The sequence below is a fragment of the Augochlora pura genome, chromosome 4 (genome assembly GCF_028453695.1).
Source record: "Augochlora pura isolate Apur16 chromosome 4, APUR_v2.2.1, whole genome shotgun sequence".
In the NCBI taxonomy this organism is placed as follows: domain Eukaryota; kingdom Metazoa; phylum Arthropoda; class Insecta; order Hymenoptera; family Halictidae; genus Augochlora; species Augochlora pura.
This window is the reverse complement of record NC_135775.1, coordinates 2,659,651-2,679,018: the sequence shown is the minus strand read 5'-3', so window position 1 is coordinate 2,679,018 and position 19,368 is coordinate 2,659,651. Positions and strand designations below refer to the sequence as shown.

General features: G+C 44.7%; 2 protein-coding genes across 3 annotated transcripts in view; both read left to right on the top strand.

Annotated features, from left to right (window-relative positions):
* The first annotated feature begins 1,455 nt into the window (after positions 1-1,455).
* On the top strand, positions 1,456-3,103 carry Sgf11 (SAGA associated factor 11kDa). Its single transcript, XM_078178274.1, has 3 exons — positions 1,456-1,557; positions 1,620-1,992; positions 2,077-3,103. Exons 2-3 carry the CDS (start codon positions 1,776-1,778, stop codon positions 2,847-2,849), a joined length of 990 nt encoding a protein of 329 aa, XP_078034400.1. The 5' UTR covers positions 1,456-1,557; positions 1,620-1,775; the 3' UTR covers positions 2,850-3,103.
* A 903-nt stretch (positions 3,104-4,006) lies between these two features.
* Positions 4,007-19,368, top strand: part of LOC144468314 (cdc42 homolog) — a 155,290-nt gene continuing 139,928 nt past the window's right edge. Inside the window, exons 1-5 of one of the 2 annotated variants that reach the window (XR_013493797.1) lie at positions 4,007-4,291; positions 4,682-4,889; positions 4,948-5,057; positions 5,134-5,331; positions 5,425-6,978. Coding sequence is in view for 1 of the 2 variants with exons in the window: in XM_078177711.1 (XP_078033837.1) it covers positions 4,712-4,889; positions 4,948-5,057; positions 5,134-5,331; positions 5,425-5,514 (576 nt within the window). In the remaining variant the exon portion in view is untranslated. Of the gene's footprint in view, positions 4,292-4,681; positions 4,890-4,947; positions 5,058-5,133; positions 5,332-5,424; positions 9,591-19,368 lie in introns of those variants that run through there. The other variant, XM_078177711.1, reaches the window with a different exon arrangement.

Below are 19,368 nucleotides of genomic sequence, written 5' to 3'. Positions count from 1 at the left end.
GGCGACGTCAGAATTGTTTATTTAATGGTAACAATAGATCGGACACGTCCCAATTGACGCTTGTTCCGCGGCGGATGTCGGACCTGGCAGGTCTCCAGCGATTTAGGCTAAATTCTGCGGTTTGGAACCGTTTCTGCTTCTTTGTTGCAAAAACATTAATGAACCCCTACGGTTCCGAGTGACGGCGGCCCCGCTGTTCTCGCGAACAGCTCATTTATACCTGCCCGATCGGGATTTCGAGTGTCATTGGAAATTGATAAATTGCCAGGGTGAGGTGGAGAGCATGTGCCCGCGGACCCGTGGAATAAAATTTGTCCCCTTGATCGGGAACAATTGTTGCTTCGTATTGGACGGACGAACGTTCGAAATTCAATACCCGACGACATGAATACCGTTGCCCCTTCGAGGAAAGATCTAATTCGCCCGAAAGAACAGCGGCAACAACTCGAACAGGTATTTTTGTAGCCTGCCAAGTCGAAGGCTATAAATTTTATGGAAGCGGACCGGAATCTATTCACGTCGGTCGGAGCTGTAATAAGGAATGATGGGCTATTAGAAATTCGCGCATTCGTCTTCTAATATATTGGTTCGCTCATTACCGCCGAGCGAAGACAATCCCACTAAAATCCGAGATATTCGCTTCCACGTTCATAGAAACGTAACTCAATGTCGATGAAAAATGCATTCAGCGGAAACATTTTTGTCAAAGTCCACGCGAATTAATTTATACAAATGAAATCATTATTATTTTTACTATGTGCTTGCTATCATATTTTCAACTTAATTTACGTTTAATAATTCGTTCTGATTTTATACTTCCTCCAATGTTTCCGTATATCGACTCGAATGAGAATAAAATCTTCATTGAATTACATATTAAATAGACAGCGGGTTTTGCGAGCATTTTTAGCAGAAACGAGTATGTCTTTCAAACCGTGAAAATATTAAATCAATTTAAGAATATCAATACTATTTCTCACTGACTAAGGTTATTAAACATTTATTTCCATCGTCTGTTTCTTACAATAGAGCCAGACATATTTTATTTTACATAAAGATCCACGGTCTAATAATAATATATCAAGCACTAAGAATACCTATAAGTAATGTCTTCTTTTAGATTGAATAGACATTGTCTCCTCATTTTACAATTGAAAGTTTGCCAAAGAGATGGAAGAAGTCGTGTAATTTATAACGATGGGAAGTAGTCTGTAGATTAAACTGTTTTATATATTTTATAAAATAAAATTATATCTAGAAAAATGATGTTATTTCTGTGTACTCCTGATAATGGATACAATATCTTAATAAAGAAGCGATAAGAATTGATAAACGCGAGAACAATCGACTAATGTTCAAAGAATTAATTTCTTTATTATTAATAAATTTATTGTAACGAATATAAAGGTTTAAATTTTGACGAGTTGATCTTCCGAATTTCGAATACCCGAGTGTGGCCATCTGTTGGTAAGACAGTCTCTGGGGAACATGTCCGCACGCTTCCGGCTGTCATTGTCGACAGTGTGCAAAATTTATGACAACGTACCTGTTTCTACCGTAAGTTTCTTCGGATAAGTTCACGTTACGGTAAAGGGCTCAGCTGTTTAAAATATGTGCAGGTAGATCGTGTGGACAACCATAAAAGGATCACGTCGTCCCGATGAGAGGCATTCGTGTGTCGAAGGCCAGGGAGTGCACATGTTACGACTCACAGCTGTCATTCCGGGAGTGTAAACAGAGAGTGTTCTGGCCGACGAATAGTCCGAGACTAGAAAATGTCTGTGACCGAGGAACGAATACAGGAATTGAATAAACGGTTCTTGGATTTTATGGGCAAAAACGAGAATGTGGAGACGGCCACGAAAGAAATTTACGACGACCTGCTCGACGAGGTTCTGATGGGTTTTGTTTTCGACGTGCATCGCACTACGAAAACTGGCAGCTCGGACGTCGAAGAAGGCATACCGGACGACGAGTCTTATGCCATCGTCGGTGAGTAAATCGAACAGATATTTTCCGTAATTTCACGCGCCTCGAGGCACCCGTTTTTACCGAGGTTATGTTCGTTTATTGTAGATTCGCCTGGGTTGGACGTGTTCGGACAGCACCCTGTGAAAAAATCCCAAGAATGCAACTGCCCGAACTGCGACCGAGGTGTCGCGGCTTGTCGTTTCGCCACGCATTTGGAAAAATGCATGGGCATGGGACGGAACAGCTCGCGGATCGCGTCGAGACGCATCGCGAACAACTCGAAGGATCTCAGCAATTTCAGCGGCGTGATAAGCGACGACGACGACGACGTCGACTGGAGCCTAAATAATGACAAACGCAAGCGTAGGAAAGACCGGAACGGTATCAAGCGGACGAAGCAGCAGAAGAACAACCAGAGAAACGGGGATAACATGAACGAGCATGTGCACAGTAGCAATGAGAATTCTCCCTCTAATTACGAGAACATGTCTTTGGAAGACAAGAGGATTTTGTTGACTCAGATTTGTGGGGTGGTATCGGAGCACACCAAAAAGTTGTGCACCAGGTCGATGCGTTGCCCCCAGCACACGGAGGACCAGAGGAAAGAGATGAGGGCGAACTTGGAATCTGGAACCAATGCTCAGACGGGTCAGGATAATCTCCATGTGGATGTAGATACGTACGAGGAGAATGATGGACAGAATTTGAGGGAGGCGCTGGCACGTTGGGACAGGGAAGGGTCCAGTCATTCGAGTCCTGCTGATTCTACGTCTACAACGTCCACGTCTTCGATCAGTAGAAAACGTGAAACAAAGACAAAGGGGAAAGGCAAGGGATCGAAACGAGACCGTGGATCACCAATTTCGCAAGGTGACTAAAAGAAATAGTGTATTTAATTTATTTTTTAACCATGTAAGCTGACTAATGAAAAAGGTTATCTAATGATAATGTTCCTATATGCTTGTACAAAGCTTCCAAAGTACATTGTTCGATCCAAGATGTATCTAAAACGGTAACAGACCTTTTTTCATTTAACTTTTCATTGTTGTACAATAAATGGAGTATACCGTACATATTTTGCAATTGTGATTGAGGAGTATGTATAGAGACAAATACAAAGAAATTGAGAGAATTATCACGACTTCTTCTTTATTTAGTTTCTCCCACAAGAGCCTCTTAATGTAACATCTGAACTAAATCTGACCCTCGGAAGGAATTGTGTTGTGTTGTGGAATGAATTTTAGCGAGAAGAAGTATTTGTTTTGGGTACAGAAATATTCGAGAGACTTTCCTGCATCGACGATGCACCAGAAATGTTTATTTATCATTGCAATCGTAGAGGTTTTCGCTGTAAGATGCACTGTAATATTCGGCATAATTCTTCTGTTCCTGGAGGTTTAAAAATCGCGCCATTTATGACAACTGGCGCCTCTCGTGGCGAAGTCTAGAAGCTTGTTTCGGGGTCCGTACAGCGCCAATTAGTGCAGCGGTAAAATGCCCAAACTGTTAGCCAAATTACACCGGCGACGATGGCGCCGCTTGTGGCGAAAATAAGAAGCTTCTTCAGAGGTCTGTACAGCGCCAATTAGTGTAGCGGCAAAACGCGCAAACTGTTAGCCAAAATCTACTATCGGTAATATTGTCTACTAATTTTATTGTTTTTCCACTGTTGTCATCTGCTTTTTTCATACGATATCAATGCAGTAGATTCTCCTGAACAAACTTAGGTCTCTGGTTTATTTTTTTATGTTTTACTTTTGCCATAATTAATATTTTTTGGGACCTTATACTATGGGCAGAGAAGAAATTTAGTTCGCACGTTTACCGCTATGTGGTGATAGTGTTTCACGGCCCAGTAAAAGCTTTATTCTGATGTAACTTTCCTTACAGTTAAATTCGATAGAACAGACATTAAAATTTATTTGCAGTAACATTCTAATAGCATACGTTTTGAAACAATAGATTTATACGTTTAGATATAAATATATTTATACATTTGTTTCCATGGTCCCGTAATTTTCTAATTTTCCCTAGACCCATACTGTTCGCGTAACCGTCATGAGTATCGGATTTAAGGTGCACAGGATGGGCATTATTGCACAGTGAATCAGTGTACATATTACATATGTACAAAGGGGAAATGTGTATTCCAAGATAAATGTGAAGTATCGTGGAATAGCTCAGTGGGATAGCTCTGGACTGTTAGATGTTGTTTACATTCTTTTTTATTTTCTTTCGGAATACTCGAAGCCGTTCAGTTTCTGCGTTTCAAGAGTATGAGCCACAATTTTAACCTTTAGTGACAGTCGGACGGTTGTAGGTAACTATGTCATTTACTGTAACTCGCTTTTCATTTCGGAACGATAACTGTGCATCGAATTTCTCGCGAATTCGCGAAATTATATGATACGCATATTACCGCAACAAGCGCGAAACGGTTGCGATCGCTTCGATCTGTCCGGACGAAAGATACTAGCGCGTGATTGTAGGTTAAGAACGAATCGAGCGCGCACATGATTCACACGGGAAACAATATTCGATTCGAACTGTCAAATTCAACAATAAAGTGAACAAAACGAGGATGTTTCGCAATTAACTGTTGTTAACAGTAAAGTACTGACCTATTTATGCTCGCGACTTTTGTTTGCTCCAATCCGCATATTGCACAGATTTTTAACAAATTTGTCGTATTAATTATTATTTTTCATAGCTGTTGTAGATATCACAGAGAATTTTCAACATGCAGACAATAAAGTGCGTCGTAGTCGGCGACGGAGCTGTGGGTAAAACGTGTCTTCTGATCTCCTACACGACCAATAAATTTCCATCCGAATATGTGCCCACAGTTTTTGACAATTATGCAGTCACAGTGATGATAGGAGGAGATCCATATACTCTAGGATTGTTTGATACAGCTGGTAAGATTTACTACAATTTTAAACTGCTTCAAGATATTGATACAATGCAATGTTACAGGTCAGGAAGATTACGACAGGCTGAGACCGTTGAGTTATCCTCAGACAGATGTGTTTCTCGTCTGTTTCTCCGTAGTATCGCCTTCGTCGTTTGAAAACGTTAAGGAGAAGGTTGAGTATTATACAAAAATATTTGTTCTAGACGAAAAAACGTAAGAGCATTTGTTTCATGGTTATTTTGTTTCAGTGGGTACCGGAGATAACGCATCATTGTCCGAGGACACCGTTCCTACTCGTCGGTACCCAGATCGATTTGAGAGACGACGGTACAACTACTGAGAAATTGGCGAAGAATAAACAAAAGCCGATATCGGCGGAGCAAGGAGAGAAGCTTGCCAAAGAGTTGAAAGCGGTGAAATATGTGGAATGCAGTGCCCTTACGCAAGTAAATACATACGTGTTCATTCGTGTATTTTTAAATGCGTTCCCGGTTCCAAGTGCGACAAGACACTGACCGAAAACGATGTTAACTTTGCAGAAAGGTTTGAAGAACGTGTTCGACGAAGCCATACTAGCTGCCCTCGAACCACCGGAGCCAGTCAAGAAAAGGAAGTGCGCGCTCTTGTAAAAAGGGTATTTATTTTGAGAGAGAGAGAGCGATGCATGCCCGAAAAGGGAAACTATGTTCTATTCAACGATAGGCGAGCGGCGAATCTAACGCGTAGTATAATGCACTGTTAGAAAATCGAGACTGTGCTCTTTTATGGTTCCTTTCTCGGGGGGAGAGAAAAAAAAAGAAGAAGAAGAAAGAAACATCGATCGTCGAGAAGAAAAGCAGAAAACAAGCCGCCAACATCAACGCGACAATTCCAATCGAGTCTAATCGAATGTATCTATATCGCCACGTTACGATCGCGATCACATTCCACGCGGCGCGGATTAATCCAGCTTGAAATTACGATCGGGTAACACTTCAATCGAACTGCACAAAAATTTTCTAATTTTTTAAAAATTGCGCGTAACCGTAATCGTCGCTGTTGATCGCATTTTACGAAAACGACGAAAAGCTCATCGACGGTAATCGTTCAAAATTTCATCGATAATCTTTTTTATCGCAACGATTGGTGCTACCTCTACGAACAGCGTTGTTTCTCGTGTTTCTCTAATAATCGGGAGATCGAACCGGGGGATCACGAAGTGTAGCGTTCGCCGGTGTTTCGTCGTGGAATCAGCCAATTTCTCGGGAGTAAAATACAAAAGTATCGGAGCGTTCCTCTTCCAGCGTACTGGATGAAATTGTTTGGAAGCGAGACCAGTATTAGAGATCGAGCGATTATTGTATAAACATACGGTATGTATATCGTAGATACATGGTTTATAGATACGTACGTATATCTCAGACTGCATATAACGAAGCGAACGAGCGAACACGTTCAACTAGCATACAGATATTAATTATCGAGTCTGCCCCGACGGTGATTTCGATTTTCCGAAAAATTGTAGACGGCAGCTAACGGCCCCGGACGAACCGTTCCCGTAGAAGCGTCTTTTGCTCTCGAAGACATTTTTGGCATCTGATTTTTGTACATATCAGCGTCTGTCTCGACACGGGTCCGCACGGATCGACCGATCGGATCGATACGCATTTATACATTACTTGGCCGATACACATCGATTCGAGCGTGAATCGATTTCGACGGCACAGGTACGGAGGCACGGACGGTGCTATATATCCTCGCGGGAGATCAACAACCGTCGCGTTTAGTCGCGTCGCAATCGGCGAGTTCAATAGGAACGACCAATGAAGCGTACGCTTCTGGCTGGTCGGTACGAGATTCACGTATTATTTATTGAGCGACCGTCGTATTATTTGTTAACCAGAATATTCACCGCCTAATGTTTTTTCTCACGTGAACTTGTTTGAACGTTACGTGAACTGGATATTCACGGAGATGGACAAGACTGGCCGCTTCCCGCTAGATCGAACGGCGGGATCAACGATCGTCTCGCAATGTATCCGGTTGAGAAAAAGAGAGAGAAAGAGAGGGAGAGAGTGAGAAAGATTGAAAGAAATAGAGAGAGAGAGAGAGAGGTGGCATTTAGTAGCATGTACGTGTCGCGCTATGTAGACACAAACATATAACGAAATATTCACATAAATATATTTATACTATGCATCAAGTGGTAATGTTCCTCGCGAGCAACGAAATTCTTGCGTTCTCGTCCTGTCCATCGTTTCCTCTCGCAAAATAATTAGCTTGTGTAACAGGTCCGTTCGCGCATCTCTCCTGGAAAAGGAAAGGATAATTCCACGAATTTAAAGCGATAATTCAGATAAATTTTAAAATACGTTCTCGTAGAGATATTTCTATGCGATTTAGCAGAAATTAAAGTTGAAAGTGTCTACTTTAAGACATAGTAAATTATATTATAATAGAATAACAAGATAATTTTGAAATATTAAAAGAAATCGATCTCTGACATCATGGAACTCACAAGGATTAAAAGGAAAAATTCAGATGGATTTTAAAATACATTTCCATAGAGATATTTCTATTTAATTTAGCTCAAATAAAAGCTGGAAGTGTCTACTTTAACACAGTATAAATTAAACTGTAATTGTCGACGTCAGCGCGGTACTATATTTTCCAGAAGGCGCGAACGGACTCATTATACAATCTAATACATAATCGGCGTATCCTCGGAGCGGAAAGAACGAAAGAATTCGATGCCGATGCGCTGGAATCGGCACGTGCGAACGGAAACGCTAGCTGCCGAGAGAAACAGATAGAAACAGGAGGCAGCCGTCGAACGGTAGACGTAGTTTGCTCAACCGCGCTCCTTCCCGCGCTCTTTTACCTCCTCGATTCTTCGACCGTTCCGATATTCGATTCTTTTCCGTGTTTCCTTCCTTTCCCCTCTCCACCCCTCTCTCTCTTTCTCTCTCTCTCTCTGTTTCTGCTCTGGCCATTTTCCTTTTCCCTTCTCCGCTCCTCACTCTCCCCGGCCCGTTTCGTTTCCTCGATTGCATCGGCGTGTAACGTGGCGCGGTGCGCCTTGTGGTTACTTCAATTAGGTGGATTCGTGGTTACGTATCGACGTACTGGAGCGAGTTAAACCACGCCGACACAGCACGGGGCACGCCGGTCACGGACTCATCACGGACGTGCCTCCGGACTCCCTTGACATTATCGCTAATCATCTCGAATCGATTCTTGCATCCACGAGAAACGAAACCCGCGAGAGCCGCCGCCGCTTCGGCTGCAGTGCTACGCTCCCCGTATCCGTCTCCGTTCCAAGCGAAATAACTTCTTCGAATCCGACGGCATTAAATCGCGACAACTGCTCTCTCTCCGAGCAACGTTTCCTCCTCGTGTTCGCGGCGTAATTATACAGCGCGATCGATTCCAATCGAATGTCTTCGAAAACCGTCGACGATGATAAATATTGTTACAGAGGAAGTTTGTATGGTTTTTGGGACTAGGCGATGCGATGGTAAGATTGTTCTAAGTGGACGCGTCGAGGGTATATCAAGATCAGGTTATGTCAGGTTATGTAAAGTTGTTCAGTCAGCTCGTTGGTTTCTTCGTGAAATAATTGAGGCATTTCTTGCGAGAGATCATTGGTTTTGAAGATATTTGCATTTTAGTATATTTTAGAGCTGAGATTAAATATTTGCGTTCGGACTGAAGTTCCATCTTTGAACATAAACTAAAAAATAGACGAATATTAACACGATGTATTACTAGAATTAAGATTCGCTAAGAAATAATAATTTTATTTATTGAAATATTAAAACCATGAACGATTTTCCAGTGTAGCCAACCTGAAGGTTTCGTTGTCCAGTGTTTCGAGGGTTAAAACAATTGCTTTTCGTTTACTAAACCCAAATACAAAAATTGTAACACATGTACCTTCCCAGCCAAAAGTATATCGCTTCTTTTCATCTTGATAGCTGAAATCAAAAATAGGAAACATATGATATCGTCGAGTTCGATTAAATTCGTCGTGGTCTAGTTTATAAGCAGCCAAGAGGCCATATTCGTTAGATATCTCATCGATAGTAATCGAGAATAATTATATCTCTCGCTCATCTTTAAATCCACCGCATACATTTATAATTGTAATCACTTTTACCAGCTGTGACATTCTCGCTGTTAATTCTTCATTGGTTCGCTATCAATAAGCTTCTTCCGCAGCTCTATATGCAACGACGACGAAGGGATGGAGGAAGGAGGGGAGGACCGTCTCGTCCTGTAGGACACGTCAGTAAGGCTATCTCGATGTATATCACGAGGTTCGGGGCGGTGTAATATCTGGATCGGTGACGGATCACAGGTATATAGAAGCGGGAAAGGCAACCGAGCGTAGCCGTTCCGATTGTAAAACGAAAGCGGCGAACCCTTGGACACACACCGTCTCTGTATGAAACGGATTAGAAAATTTAATGCGGCTGTAAAACCGGCGGATGAACTTTTAACGACCTAAGAGATTTCAATAATTAAATTGTATAATTTTAAGCGCTGTATGTTATTATTATTACAGGAGACTGTTAGGATTTCTGTGCCGCGGTTCGTGCAGTTTAGGATCGAGGATAGAATATTTAGAAGATATAGAATATTGTTGAGACGTTGAGTGAACGACGGTCGCGTATGGGTAATTTTTAATATTTTAATTGAGAATTTGTAATATATGAAATAAATATAATATACTGAACGAACTGTTAATAAGATTTTTAGTGTACGAAAGAGTTTGATTAATATTCTGTATGGTGAATTTTAACTTCCTAGTTTCGGTTTTAATAATTAAATGACTTTTATGTTCTGCGTATTTTTTGGCTGATTTTTGACACTCTTTAATTTTGTTTAGTTTCTTCATTGTGACGTCAGGAAATATTACACTTAGAAAGTGTCGTAAAAATGACGTGAGTATCCAAGTATTTTTTGAGAGTTGTGCACAGTAATGTGCATAATTGTGGACTCAAAGTAACTATTATATTTCTGTAGATATTTAAACAAAATACTAAAATAATTAAAAAACGAGATAATAAAAATAATAAGATAATATTTTCTATATTAGAATTAACAGAAAATATAGTATCTCGTTACTTCGAGTCTATAATTATTCACACAACTGTACATTTTTATGTACATTCATTTAACTGTACAATTATTCACACTTTCCACAGAACAATCATATAATGGATACGGTTCATACTGCATTCCTAGAGATTTTCATTGATGAATGCGGATCTAGGAACAGGCGACGGGTGTAGGTGCGAAGCGCGACAGGTTCGACCGACGGAATCGGCGCGCACAATTCGGGTGTCGGGTGGTTACGTGTAATTCCGAAGCACGCGGAAAGAGACGGGGCCACGCATAGAAGCCCGTATACGAAGAGGCACGGTATTATAAAACAAGTTGACCACCTGGTGGCAACCGCGCCGGGGGGCCCCGGGGCCGCACGTTGACACAACTCATTTTTACGCGGTGTCCCACGCACGATGGGCGGCCACGCTCGTCCGCGCTCGTCCACGCTGTGGGCCAGCGCGCCGGTTTCTCTCCCCCGTGTTACCGTCGGTTTTTCGCTGGCAAATGGAACCACCGCTGCCCGACTAATGGCGAGAGATCCGTGTCCCAGTCATCGAGGGCTGCTTCTCGGCTGACCCCCCGAACGAGATACCATCGATTCTCCAGGATTCTATCGCGAAATCTCGCCGGGGACCTTCCGTTCGTTGTCTCGACAGAAACGTTCTCCCTGCTGCTCTTCGACGCGCGGCCAGCGCCCTGCGTGTTCCTAAAACGTTTCCTCGAATACTATCCGGGAACACGCCTGGAATCTCACCAGCCTGATCCGGCCAGCCACGGCAGAGGCCCGACAGATAACGCGCCGGATAAGTGGGCACGCGTCGCTCACCTTTTCTTCCGACGCACTTCAGGATCCAGTTTTAACGCGAGCCAGATACGCCCGATCGGAACAGCCTCATCCCCGGTCTGTTGAACAAGTTACTACGCAGAGAGCACGGTCGCCCTGTGTACGCGTCTGGCACGCGTGCTGCTATCGCTACGAAATTCTACACCACGATTGTCGCACCCGATGCGTCGCTTCATGGCGGTGCTCGAGTTTTTTGGAAGGCCAGGAAATATTCCTGCTTGAAATATTGCTTGCTGACGTAATATTATTGGCGATAGATCTACGCATCCTGATATGTTTTATATTGACTGATTAATAAGTTAAATGAGACATTTGAAAAATTTACCGATTAGAAATTATCGAGCAGCGTGCGACTGGTACGGGACGGATTTTACGACGTCGAATCTTTTAAAAATTCGCCTCTCGATCCGCGACGCTCCACGGAGAGAGGGACAACCCTCGGGTCTGTCTCCCGGCGGGACGTTTCCCACGTATTTATACGGCCGCGCCCCTTTAGATTTCGGATCGGTCAATTCGAAAAAATAGGATTTACGGCGGACGGGGCCCCTTCCCGATCGACGGAACATCGGGAGCACGTATCACGGTACATATTCGCGTATCGCATATGCGGGAAGAAGAAGTCGACGACCGGGACTCGGTGAGATTCGAATCGAGAGTAGGGGTCACCCGACAGAATTTGCTCGAGGGGGTGTAGAGACGGCGATCCCTTGGATTTCGATGGAAAACTAGAATGTCGCGGCGGTTCAGGCCGAGCAGAAGTCGAGAGGCGACGTGGGTGGCAACAATAGCTCTCTCTCGAGCGGCAAGATTCTGGTGGCACGACATGCATTGTACGACCACAGTTTGAAGGTGATTGATCACCGTCGGTGGATCGCGCGTACACGCGTGCGTCGCGTTGGGACTTCTCCCTCCCCCTTCCGTCTTCTACAAGAGACGCACACTCGTTTAACATGCCCGGCTGACATCTAACTGGTCGCCGTCGTCGTCGTCGTCGTTCTCTTCCTCCACCTCCTCCTGCTTCACCTCCTCGTCGCATCCGTCCACGTACAGATCTGGATTTTCGATGGAAGCAAACCGCGGGGGGGCAAACGTGCCCGATACATCTGATTTTGACCGATCGACCGGCAAAGGCCCTCTTCTCTCGAGACCGATTCCGAGGGGCCGTTGGTCCCCCGCGCTTCGTTTCGTACCGCGACGAAACCGCGCGCGCGCGCAATCGCCGAAAAATCGGCGCCGTCTCATTCACGCCTGCCATCGTCGAACGTGAACGGGTTCGGCGTATACGTTTGAACGCGCTCGCACGATAATCTTTTATACATTTTTTACGCTCTTCGATCAATCTTTTAATACACACTTTCAAAAAGTATTTAAAACGTTATAACGCATTACGCTATAGTTACGTATGCAAAATAGAAATTTTCAAAGCAAGGAACAGAAATTAAGAACAGATCGAACCACATTGTTCGTCTTGTTCCAGACCATAGAACAACTCAAAAAATTATTTAAACGCAGGAGAACAATGGATAATTTTTAGACAAGATCATTGAATCTTATGGATCTCTGCTGGAGTCAAGGTGACGGATGCACCAACAAGTAGCTTGCGGCATTTCTTTGGAGGGCGGGTTTCGTGACACGTGTAAACGCTTCAGAGATAGCGGCTAAGTACATAAGTTGAACTCGCTTACGACTTGCGACAGTTAAAACGGCTACGATGTTTAGTACCGCGTCGGTCACACATGGATCACACAAATTTTTCACTAGGTCTATTTTTAACATGATAACGTCGAACAAACCGAATGTTGCTAGGACTTCTAGAACGCGGATGAGTCGAACTGATAATCGCTATCTGCATACAGATGACATGGCAGTCGAAATCTTAACATATAAAACAATATTTAAATTAAACCTCTAATTTCCTTCATTTCCAAGGAACATCGCCAACACACAGGAGCCTCGATTATCCGAACAGTCCACGCAAAACGAGACAACATACCTAATTAAACGGTTCAAATAACAGAGGCTCCGATAATCGACGCCTCAACATCTCTCGCCTGAAGCCAGTTTCAACAGTTACGAACAAGTGTGCACGCTGCAGCGGTTTCGCAAAAAAATGTCGCAAGTTATACGTTCCAGCGTATCCGCACCTATGCTTTCTGTGTGCGTGTTTCGTTCTCGGAACCCGTAGAAAGGAATTCGAAGTGCGCAACGCTCGAGATCAATCATCCCTCCGCGTCGCTCGGACAAAGGTAACAATGCGATCAGGTATTTCCCACGTAGGAACTAAACGATTTGCAACGATCGACGACGCGGTATAGTATACTCGAGACGCATAAGTATAAAAGGAGGTGCAACCTCTGGTAGCCGGCGCATGAATCAGAAGGAACACGCGTACGTGAGCGTATGTTCTCGTCGACCGCTGTGACGTGAATGGTAAACATAGGCGCGCGGCAATTACGCTTGACTTTGTCCTTACAGAGCACAATTTTATTTATTTATCTATCTGTTTATTTAGTTACTATATTGTCTATTTTTTTCTCTATTTATCTATATATCTATTTACCTATTTACTTATTTTTCTATTTAGTTATCTTTTTATCTGCAAAAGTATTTTGTCATTCATTCAGCGCTATTGAATAGTATAAATAAATAAGAAAATAATAATCGAATGTACGGAACTATTGTAGATTATATACATATAAAATGTTAATTTATAACGCAATGTCCATTATAATGGACATTCTGTGTATCGGTCGTAGGTTAATATTAATATTTAACGATCAATGATTCTGTATATAATTTTAAAAAGTCACAATCTGTCCGCTACGCTAAGCGTATTCTTTACAATGGTAATTTTCAGAGTTAAGAAAACGCGGCCCGCGCTCATTACGCTGTTCCTCCTCTGGTGTCGAAGGTCAGCGAAAAGCCGCGCTTGTTTTCGCTCGGCTCGACTTTGCCACTGATCGCGACAAGCCTGTTATCGTTTCTCGGATATCGAATCGACGCGCCCGTCGATGCGATTTTAATCGGATTGTTTGCACAACGATCGGCGATAACCGTTTACAAAGGTGATTGCATTTGCGAAACAAGCGCGACGCCGCACTAAAGCCAAGACGGTCGAACAAATTGCCGCGACTAATCGTCTAAAACTCGATTCGCGAGACAGGTATGATCGGTTTCGACGGCGTCGTCTCGAGGGGATGGCGCACACGCTGGGGGGATGACTCCTGTTTTTCTGTTCAGAGAACAGAGCGAACGTGTTCTGCTTGTTTTTCGCGTGGCTCGCCACGGATCCCACGGAAAATCGCTCGTCGACGGTGCTCGCCGGGCCAGCGCTCATTTTAATACAAATTGTTCCGTGCTGTCTATACGACGGTGCCGCATGTCGCAGAGGTAACATCGTGTCCCTTGGCATCGTTACCAGCCCCTCCGGTAAGCGGGCTCACTCGATCGGTAGCGTCATATGGTAAAACTCTGGGCAGACGTTTAGCGTAAGTAGCGTAGTTATGGTGCGCTGTTCCGGGGGGTAGCTGGTTCGCCCACTCGCAACCTCGTCGTTGTCGTCGTTGTCGTTGCCTTTTTCCCCCCCTCTCTTGTTTTACCGGCGAGCAAGTTGTTCCTTAAATAACAGCAGAGTGGTTCGGCGGTTTCGGTGCATCGACACAGTTTCATGGTATTAATCCGATGTATCTAATAATGGTAATAATGATGGTCGTTTAATCGTGTATACGGGTGGAAGGATCTGTTCTTTACGGAAGAGGTAATAACAAACGGAGAGATTTTATATAACAATCTCATAAATATAGATAAAAGAAAACAGGAGCAAAAGATAGCAAAATATTGACTTTGGGACATTTCGTGGTATTTTCCATTGCAGGAAAAAGGTATTATAAGAGAGAGAGAGAGAATGGATGCAAGAGGATAGGAAGAGAGAGAGAGAAAGGACGAAAAACGAAAGGGAGAAAGGAAGAGAAAGGAGAAAAGCGAAGAAAAAAGATAGCGAAAGGAAGAAATAAAGAAAGAAGAAAATCGAAGAGAGAAAGGAATAAAAAGGAGAGGAAGAGAAAGGAGGAAAAAGGAAAGGAAGAGAGAGAGAGAGAGAGAAAAGGAAAGAAAAAAAGGGATATAAAGGAAGAAATAAAGAAAACATAAAAGCGAAGAAAAAAGACAGCGAAAGGAAGAAATAAAGAAAGGAGAAAAGCGAAGAAAAAGGGACAGCGAAAGGGAAGAAATAAAGAAAGAAGAAGCGGCGCGGAGAAGGAGGTTGGAGAGTGGCTCATCAGGCTGATAACCCAAGAGAAGAGAAGCGCGTGTCGCCCACTCACGGTGATTGCTGCCACCAGGTTTGTACCTCGACCCCTCTGTCACCCCTCGTCCGCGTTTGTCCGCCCCCGTCGTCCCCGTCGGCACCGTCACCCCTTCACCCCCATCGCGTCCCTTTCTGCTCCCTCCGTCCGTCCCGCTCTTATCCCCTTCGGTGTCCCGGTCCCCTCCGTCTCTGCCCTCCCCCCCTCCCCGGTCGTCTCCCGGTGTTGATCGGCATCCCCACCGAGCGATATTCATCCCCGCTCTGGATGGATCCGCGCTCCCACCAGAAGTCTCGTTCATCCCTACCCTTTCCCGTGCACGATCGTTCGACCGTGCCTCCGTATCAGCTTCTGCTCTCTCTCTCAACAGGGAGAGAGATAGAGATAGAGAGAGAGAGAGAGAGAGAGAGAGAGAGAGAACCTCGGATTGTCCACCCACGCCGCGTTCTTCCCCGGTTCTCCCCCGCGCGCTTTCCCCCGTTTTCTTTCACGCCCATGCCCATCTTTTCCCGGGTTTACTTTTCGCGGAGGAGGGGCGGGGGAGAAAACATCTCGACGAGGAGAAGCTATAGAGAGAGAGATAGAGAGAGAGAGAGAGAGAGGAGAGATGTTTCCATTCGATTAGAGCGGAATACGAGGAGCCACTATTTAGAGCATACGCGCGCAATCGGGGTTAAACCGGCAAAGTCGACAGCGCACTGACACGGCAGGGCATTAGATCGGCGGCGGGCGGCGGAGAAACGGAGAACGTCGGTGTCATTGTCAACCACCGTTTAGTATGCTCGCAAGGAGTATGACGGACGCGGTGAAACGCGGGGCGCGGCGGATGCACCCACCGGTCCTGGTCCCGTTGAAGATTTGTATGAATTTCTGCGAAAATGTTCTTGCAAAGTATTGAGTATGGTGAGCAACGCGACTGTTTTAATTGTTTAATTAATAATATTGCTTTTACTTATGGCGAAAGGGGGTATTTTGACTTTTATACAGAATTCTTACAATTTATAGAATTAATGAAATACACGTTTTTCAACCCCTGTTGCCACGTTTATTTAAATTCTTCTAGCGTTTAATAACATTAGTGATCACAATATCATGAGTATAGAGTATCAGTATATATCATGATATAGTATCAATCGAACCAAACCGCGTTTCGATTCGTGATTCGATCCGCGCAGGAAAAATTGGCAGCGTCGCGCGGCTATCGGGTGCATCGCCGGACCTCGGCTCGTATTCGTTGCGGCACGAGCAAACTCGCGAAACGTTTCCACGATAAAAGCTAGCCGGGTCCCGGGGGACCGTTCTCCGGCCCCGGAGTCGCAAAGGAGATTGCTTTCGGTCGGTTTTGCGTGTAATTAGGGTGTGCGTGCTTAGCTCTCGTTGTTGGCGGAGTCGCGTGCTTCCGCCGTCTTTCCTCTGTCAGCAATTTGTCCAGCTGACGGCCGTTCCTCGATGCTGCTGCGCGCTCGAATTTCGCTCACCCTATCGGGCGAACGAAAAAAATAATCGTATGCACGCGGCGCGACGCTTGGAGAGAACAGAGAGAGAGAGAGAGAGAGCAGAGAGTAATTAGAAAGAGAGCAGAGAGAAAGATAGCAAAGAGCAGAGAGCAAAGAGAGCAGAAAGAGAAAGAAAGCTGAGAGAGAAAGAAAGAGGAAAGTAGGAAAGGCGCGGCGACGACTCGTTTCGTCCGCCCGACGTTTCCGCCGTTTGTTTCGTCGCGGGATTAGGATCGCTCGGTAGGCACGTAGAGGGTACTCTCGAATGGTTGCCGGTCGCCGCGCCGGTTTTGCTTGTTGCCCGGCTGCACCGACTCCGCCGGTATCTGCAGCACGGAGAGCTGAAAACGTAAGGGAGTTAAAACGCGATCCAATTTCTCAGGCCATTGAGTGCGGCGACTGCCATCTGTCTAACGGGTAGAGCCCCGTGCTTTTTACAGGCGAACCGTGAAATGCGCAAACAGAAGGTCCGGACCTCCTTTACATTTTAATCAAATCATTTCTCTATTACGCGGATCGGCCACCTTAAAGGATCTCGCGGGACCCGAAGGGTTTAATTCCGTTCGACCCCCTCCCTCTTTCCGCTTCTTCGGTTTCTTCTACTTGCTTCTTCCTCTTTTTCTACTTTCGTTTCTCTTTTTGCTTCTTCTCCGTTATTCTGCTTCTTCTCCTTTATTCTGCTTCTTCACCTTTATTCTTCTTCTTCTCCTTTCTTCATCTTCTTCTTGTTCTTGTGATCGCAGCGCTTATTTTCTTTCAACCGTACCAGCTGCACTAGTGTGACCGGTTTGACAATTTTTATTCTACAATTATTCGAGCTACTCGCTCTCCATTCTTTATTATTGGCCATTAATTTCCACAATCCTAAGGTTGCAGATGTCTCGAACGGCCTGTAAAAGATTAAATAAAATATTAGCAGGTTGAATTAAATTACTGTGGAAAATCTGTACAGACTACTGCGATGTTGCTACATTATTTTGAGTAATACGTTAATTTATCTATTCGTCGAACGTGTAGAGAAAGTTATCCATTAATTTTGAAGTCGTGAAGGAAAAAGGGAATATAGAAGTTTAAATAAAATTATACAATTCGTTAAATTAAAATGATACAATTCGTTAAATTAAAATTATGTAATTCGTGAAATTAAATTGATAAATGTTTGTGACAAATCTCTTCAGTTTCTTTGATTTATTGTAGATTTTTTCTAATCAGTTCAACTATTTTCTTATTATTCGCCATCGCTCAATAGCACTGTTTAACCGCAGCTCTCTTTTTCTAGGCTATAACAATCCCCCAACCTTTTTATCCTGCAACCAATATCTATTACAACTTTTTAAATTTCCGCGTCTCATTCGCTTCTGGCTATTTTTCTAACTATGCATTAACATTTTATTGACCGGAAACCTATTAATGGACAGTCTAATGGCCGGGGGCCGTGTTCAAGATAAACTCGATCATTTTCTTGCAAACAATCATTCCGAAAGGACTTATTATAAAGAATTTCAATCTGCGCTCTTTCATCGATCCTTTGTTTCAAATATTTACTATATAATTTTGAACAGAATTTAAGACGTGCTATTTAATATAATTTTGCAATGTTGTTAGAGCATTATTTATTTAGCATCAGTTATTAGATAACATAGAACAGCTCGAAAATCGCGAAAAACGTTGAAACATATTCCGTCTGCTGTTGTTCTTCGCGTCGCGGCCCGCCCGAGTCTCTCCTCTCCGTCACCGGCGGACACGGATCGATGGGTACGGTTCGTTTCGTCGCGAATTCGCTGCCGAAGGCATTGCGAGACGATCGTAGGGGTGGGGTGGGGTCACGGAGACATGGAAAAGGCGACGAGAGGCGTCTCCGATCTCGGAACTCGCGCGGATCAATTTAATTTCGTCAGAGACAACTGGCACAACCCTTTCGGTGCCCCCGACTCCCGCGGCCGGCACGTACGCTTCCAATCGGTTAATGACTGTTTCGAGGATCGATCGTTCGCCGGGCGAAAGCCTCGAAATAATCATCATGGTTTCACCGTAATTGCTTCGCGGGAAATGAGAGATAGGCAGGCAGGCAGGCAGGCAGCCGCGCCGCCGAGCCCTCTACTCTCTCTCGTGTGCTCCTCTCTTCGCGGCGCTCTCTGTGCCCCGAGAGCCCTTCGCCCCGCTCCGTTCGCCGCCGCGCTCCACTCTGCTACACCCGGGGAAGGCGAGCAATTACGCAAAAATTAGTTAATTGTTCGTGAGTACGCTCCGGCCCCATTGAAAGCACGATCCGAGAGTAATTAAGCTTTACGTAACGCGAATCCGATAACGATAACTATAAATTCGTATCCACGACGAATCGCGTGAGCGCCGCGGTAATTGCGGGGAACTCGTAAAACCGAACTTTCTTTCGTAGATAGGGGGTTCCGTCGTCGGCACGGCTCGGCCGCCAATGGAGGCCGAGAGGAGACCGTCTGGCGGAGAAAGAAGCCTCCGTTCTCGCGTCGTCGGGAAACTTCTCGCGGGAGCACCGACAAACGATGCCTCGACGCCGCTCGTTTACCGTCAGCCTGTCCGTCAGACTAGTCCATCCGACCCGTCCGTCCGTCCGTCCGTTACCCGTTCGTTCGTCTACCTGTCTGGCCAGTCCGGTCGGACGTTCGGTCCGGTACGAACGGCGCTCGTCGAACGCATAGGCGGACCGTTTCGCGGGGCGTACCTTTTTCCGTACACAGACCGATATACGTCTAGCACGGATTGATATATGTC

Bases quoted from the DNA above. Each gene is read 5' to 3' on its own strand.
- Sgf11 (XM_078178274.1), top strand. From the start codon at position 1,776: ATGTCTGTGACCGAGGAACGAATACAGGAATTGAATAAACGGTTCTTG. The intron at 1,993-2,076 runs GTGAGTAAATCG...CGTTTATTGTAG, and splicing joins CGAGTCTTATGCCATCGTCG to ATTCGCCTGGGTTGGACGTG.